Source organism: Myxine glutinosa, chromosome 7, assembly GCF_964187855.1.
Source record: "Myxine glutinosa chromosome 7, kmMyxGlut1.1, whole genome shotgun sequence".
Classification (NCBI taxonomy): Eukaryota; Metazoa; Chordata; class Myxini; order Myxiniformes; family Myxinidae; genus Myxine; species Myxine glutinosa.
The window spans coordinates 38,094,045-38,099,847 of record NC_136267.1 but is presented as its reverse complement, the minus strand read 5'-3'; the positions used below and the strand labels follow the sequence as shown (position 1 = coordinate 38,099,847).

General features: G+C 42.1%; 1 protein-coding gene across 1 annotated transcript in view; it reads right to left on the bottom strand.

Moving 5' to 3' along the window:
• Positions 1-293: 293 nt before the first annotated feature.
• LOC137431134 (proline-serine-threonine phosphatase-interacting protein 1) overlaps positions 294-5,803 on the bottom strand; it is a 160,012-nt gene continuing 154,502 nt past the window's right edge. Inside the window, exons 12-14 of the mRNA XM_068122112.2 lie at positions 3,007-3,067; positions 2,757-2,853; positions 294-798 (exon numbers count right to left, since the gene is read on the bottom strand). Of these exons, the coding sequence (XP_067978213.2) occupies positions 667-798; positions 2,757-2,853; positions 3,007-3,067 (290 nt within the window). The 3' untranslated portion in view covers positions 294-666. The remainder of the gene's footprint in view (positions 799-2,756; positions 2,854-3,006; positions 3,068-5,803) is intronic.

Below are 5,803 nucleotides of genomic sequence, written 5' to 3'. Positions count from 1 at the left end.
TAGAATCCGGACCCGGATATAAGAATTTTTTTTTTCTTGTTCAAGTGATTCTTCACCATTGAGAGAAGGGCAAAAACGATATGTAGCATGACGTTTCAAAAAGTTGACGGATTAAAACAAAACTTGGTGGGTGTGTTTGGTAGGTGACGAGCACGTGCCGATTAGATCTTGGTTCCGGTCCGGCCTATTGAACACACTGCCAGTTCTTCCGCACGTTCTTCAAGCCTCCTCCATGGATTTCATCCCCACCTCCACCACCCATACTTTTATTAGTGGACAAATCTTTTGTGAGGTTAATTTATCTGTAAAAGGTTTATTCAAATTACAAACTTGACCACAGTGGTCGCAAAGAGCCGCTTTCCCGGTACATTTTGTATGCAAGCGAATGATTTGGTGGGAGCGATTGATGAGGACTCGATGGTTATGAGAATGCGGCGTAAACTGTCCCTGCACAGCAGAGAGTTGATGTCTATTTTACAAAACAAAAGCAGCAGGTGAATTGTGGGGACTGAAGGGGTGAAGGTTGAGGGGTTGGCCGTGGGAGAGTTGAAGATGCTGTGTTGAGCTGGACTAACACCGTTAGCGGCCTACGCAGTGTCTCTTCACCCTCAGCAGAAGGTTATTGCAACCGAAACGACCGATCTCATCATCCGTTTCCTCGGTCTCTTAGAGGTCCAGGTAATTTAATGGTACAAAGCCCGTGGTGTGATTTCGCTCCACCAGGCACCAACCATCGTGACGATTGGAATCCAATAAGGTAATCACCTCGTTTTCCTCCAGGGAAAGTGTATCTGATGTCTAGAGGGTAAAGGAAAACAACCCGATTAACTGAAAAATACTGAACACACACACACACACACACACACACACACACACACACACACACACACACACACACACACACACACACACACACACACACACACACACACACACACACACGTACCTGGTCACTCACTCAACATCCCTATGCGACCAGCTGTCCTCCCGTTTTGTACAGGTCTCCCATCCATGTCCCATTAATTCACACCTTCCTGGGAAGTCATTTGTCCCATAATTCTCAATATTTTGTCTTTTTTCGGTCGTGATTCCAAAATAGAAGCCATGACACAAATGCCTTGTCCATACACAGTGTGATATTAATATTATCAAGAAGCCATCTCAGGTATATTTAAATACTGTACTTCAAACTTCATAGTTTAAATAAATACTTCAAACTTCACAGCTTATTTAAATAATTTAAACCTCATAGCTTATTTAAATACGATACTTAAAACTTAACAGCTTGTCTAAATAATTAAAACATCGTAGATTATTTAAATAATTAAAACATCGTAGATTATTTAAATAATTAAAACATCGTAGATTATTTAAATAATTAAAACATCGTAGATTATTTAAATAATTAAAACATCGTAGATTATTTAAATAATTAAAACATCGTAGATTATTTAAATAATTAAAACATCGTAGATTATTTAAATAATTAAAACATCGTAGATTATTTAAATAATTAAAACATCAGGTAGCTTATTTAAATAATTAAAACCTCATCGCTTGAGGAGGCTTTTCCCCCTTGGTGAGCCCCACAAGAACCACTACCCCTTCACCCCACAAGGGGACTCATCACAGCCACCTCGACCCTTACCTGGGTTCCTTTTTTAATCTAATGAGAGCTACGTCAACCATCCGAACCACTCCCCACGGTCTTCACACCGGTTGTGATACTTAACTCTGAGCTCGAAAAAGCACCTGCGTAGAGGTGATTGGCCGTTTGGGTTCCCCTCGGAGTGACGAGCCCCTTCAATGCATAGTGCACACCTGAGCACACCGCAGGTGAAGGTTTTTCCCGGTAAGTTGGAATCCCATCCGGTACCCCGCATCGTCATACCTGGTACAACCACGGATGTTTGTCCTTTCGATAGAGGGTTATGAATGATGGTGCACTTGGTGCGAGTTCAAGTTCCTTCTTTTGTGTTTTGTTTAAAGATTATCAATTAGTTTTGGTGGGAAAAGATCATTTTGAAGAGTCGTTGTGTGGTTTAGTGGTTGAGGAGTGTGTGGTTGAACTGTGGCCTGCAGGTGTTATCCTGCCCTTTTATCTATAAATAAAAGTAAATAAAGGGATAAGAGCAGGTTAGAGGAAAGGAGCCCACCTTTATTAAAAAATAATCTAGTAGTTAAATACATTTTTTAATAAGATGGTCATATTTCAAAGTCATAATTTACAACTTTATATTTTACAAATGTGTCCTCACCAGGATTCGAACCACGGGTAAGAGAACTTTGAACTGCAGGAACCCACAGAACTGCAGGTAAGAGAACTTTGTTGCTTATTTGAATTAGCAAGTTGCCCGTGCCCGCAAAAAGATTCTAAGCGGGTTCGGGATGAAGGCGGGAAAAATGCAAATGGCGTCTTCTGTCATTGAGCCGGCAAGCTGGGAGCAACAATTCGCATTTATTGCCACGTCTGATGCAATTTAAATTCTCTAATGGCGACGAGGTGCTCCATTTGAAACTGTTTGTTCCACGTACTCTAGGTAGCTCCTTGTTGCTCCTATGGACTCTGGTTTATCTTAACAGTTACAAATTTCCAATTCTTCATCCCTCCTGCCCTTTTTCAGAGCTCTTCCACTCAAGAAACCCAAACTTTTTCGTATCCCAATACCTGACCAATTTATCAAGTTCTTCTCCTTCCAGAACGAGCTGAACGCTCCGGTAATCTAACCCATTTTCCTCCCAAAAGAGGTACTTACCTGGCCAGAAAATGAGTACTTGACGCGGACTTGCTTCCTGTTAAAGCTCTGTGTGACGAATTCATAGTCTGAAGAATCAGATGTGCACATTCCATCCCTGCAACCATCAAGTGAATTGGTTATTCGCCTTCCATTTTGCTCAAGCCTTCAATGCCAGTTGTGAAGTGTGCAAAACGTGATAAAATGTAGTTATGTCAAAGTTGGATTGAGTGCAAAGGTCAGGGTAAAGGAAGAATGTGTGATGTACTACCTGGCAATCTTTTGTCCACCGTGGTTATCTCTATTGTAGTAATTCTCATAGAGTACCGGTGCTGCAAACACAAAGAGAAACACAGTGACACGTATGCAAGCTCCAACAAATTGCTTGGGCAGAGGAGTTTTTAAAATGCCGAATAAAAGAGTGGGTTCAAATCTCAACCCACCTGTAAACTACCACCCTGGTGCTTCAAATGCTGGTGCTCTTCTGGTGAAACTGCCAAAATCAAGACTCTCTGCTCACCTTTACTCTTTCTTTCCACTTTTCTCCTGCCTCTGGAACAAACTCCCTCACTCTTTTCAATCCCTCTCATCCCACCAGGTCTTTAAAACAGCTGTTCACCACCATCTCTTGTCTTCCCCCATCCAAAACCTTGATCTTTTCTACCCCCGTTAATTCACCCCAGATCCACTTTTCTGAAATACCGACTTCTTTCCTGGAAGTCCTAGCTGTGTCCATGAGTTTTTTTTTTTTTAATCGCTCCCACCTCCCACCCCCTTCCCGTGCCTCCTCCCCCCAAGCCCTCCCCCTCCCACTGATCTCCCGATGTCCCTGCTCTCAAATGTTGTACTTGTGTGCTTCCCCCTCTCTCCCCATCTTGTCTCCCGCTCCCTTTATTTCCTCTTATGTGTCCGTTTGTTTTTTGTTTGTTTGTTATTTTTGTCATTAATGTTAGCTCTTACACGAGCCTCGATCTTGTACACCAAAAAAAAAAAAATGCAGGATAAGGCGTCGATCATTAATTGATGGACGTTAAATATACCACGGTGTCCTTCACGAAGAGAAGGCGATCTATTGTCAGCACCCTGACCAAATTCCAAATCCCTTCCCCGAGTGTCGACTGGGAAGGCAACGGCAAACCACCCAGCGCAGCCCTCCTTTCCCAGGAACTGCTTCAACAGCACCGACTTTGGTGATGATGAATAAAACAGCAATTCTGGGATCCACTCCAAAAACCCTGCCTTCATTATTTGACCCCAAATCAATGATTACTGTACATCATGAAAATATATAGACTGTATATTCAAAGCAATTTCTCAGGGATTATGGCTGGAGATGACCAGTTATGGATACGCACCAGAAGTGCTAGCCATGTGCTTTTCAACGGTATAAATTGTCGAAAGCAATCAATTGCTCTCGGAAAAAAGAGGAAACAACTGAAACCCAAGAATGGCCCCCACATCTTTCAAACTGATGGAGAGCAATCTGTATGAAATATAATTTTCACATATTCTACATTAAACGGACGCAAGAAGGTTAGAAGATTTTATAATGAGAAATTCCCTGTAAAATTATTCAAAGTCTCCTTCATTTTCCATCTTCACAGCAGACGTTTCAGCTACGTAGCATTAATGTTGAAATGTTTGCATTAAAACAGCATTTGTAAATCGCAGCTTTGACCTGTCATTTCTAGAAATCTGTTGCACGTGCCCATGTATTGCAAGGAAGGCTTTCCACGTGGTAATACCTTCTTTTTTTTTTTTACAGGACTTAAGACTCATGGAAGAGCTGTCAGGCACAAATATATATGTATATGAACCACCATTAGAGGCCATTTTCCTCCGCAGAGCAAGGGTTGGCCTTTTCTGGGCACCATGGTCCCCTTTTTGAAGCAATGTTTTATGGCCGGATGCCCTTCCTGCCACCAACCCTGTTAGTCGTCTCTTGCGACACACAGGGAATTACCAGTGGACTGGTACTCAATTTGCCGACCTCGGAAGGATGACAGACTGAGTCAACCCACCTGGCGTTAATTCAGCGATCGACCGGGATTCGAACCCAGGATTCCAAGATGGCTCCCTAACTGCTAAGCCAACACCCGGCTTCATATATACAGGGTGATTGAAAAGTAACTCCCTATTTTAGAATATTTAGAATTTATTTATTTATTGTAATATTTTTCTCAAAGTTTTAGTGTTTGTTCCTTAATGTATGAGAATTTAATCTGTGTTGGTTTTTTTCCAGATTAGTTTTTGTTTGAAATTCGGAAGCCCTACAAACATGGCTGGACGTCTTACCCTGCAGGAGCGTGCCCAGCTAGTGGTATGAAGATTGGTCTGATCTCTTTAAAAATATCCTCTGGTCTGATGAAGCGGTATTTCACATTGGTGGGTTTGTGAACCGTCACAACTGCTATTACTGGGCAGGAGAAGATCCTCGTGTTATTTCTGAAAAAACGCAATATCGGCCCAAGGTAACGGTGTGGTGTGGAATGACTTCGGAAAGGATTGTAGGTCCCTTCATTCTTCGCGATACCATGAATGCCAAAAGGTACCTCACCATGCTGCAAGACGAAATCTGGCCAATTATCAGTGCTTCGGAGAATGTTGAAGATTTGATTTTCATGCAAGATGGCGCTCCTCCACATTTTGCTATTGTTGTTCGTGAATGGCTGAATGCGCACTTCCCTGGGAGATGGATGGGTCGTCGTGGTCCGTATGAGTGGCCAGCCAGGAGCCCTGACTTAACACCATGTGACTTTTTTCTTTGGGTTGGGTAAAAGAGCAAGTCTACTGTACCAAACCAACGACTTTGGAAGAACTTGAAGGGCGAATACAAGAAGTTATGTCTTCCATCCCACAAGAATTCCTGGTGAAATCAGTTGACGCGGTTCCCGGGCGGCTTGAGAAGCTGGTGGCGAATTCTGGTGCCCATATCGAATTTTATATAAAACTTCATGCTATACGCTTTCTTCTTATATCCATTTATTGTTAACAATTATAGTTAAGAAATAAATTATAAGTATTTTAAAATAGGGAGTTACGTTTGAATCACCCTGTATATATATATA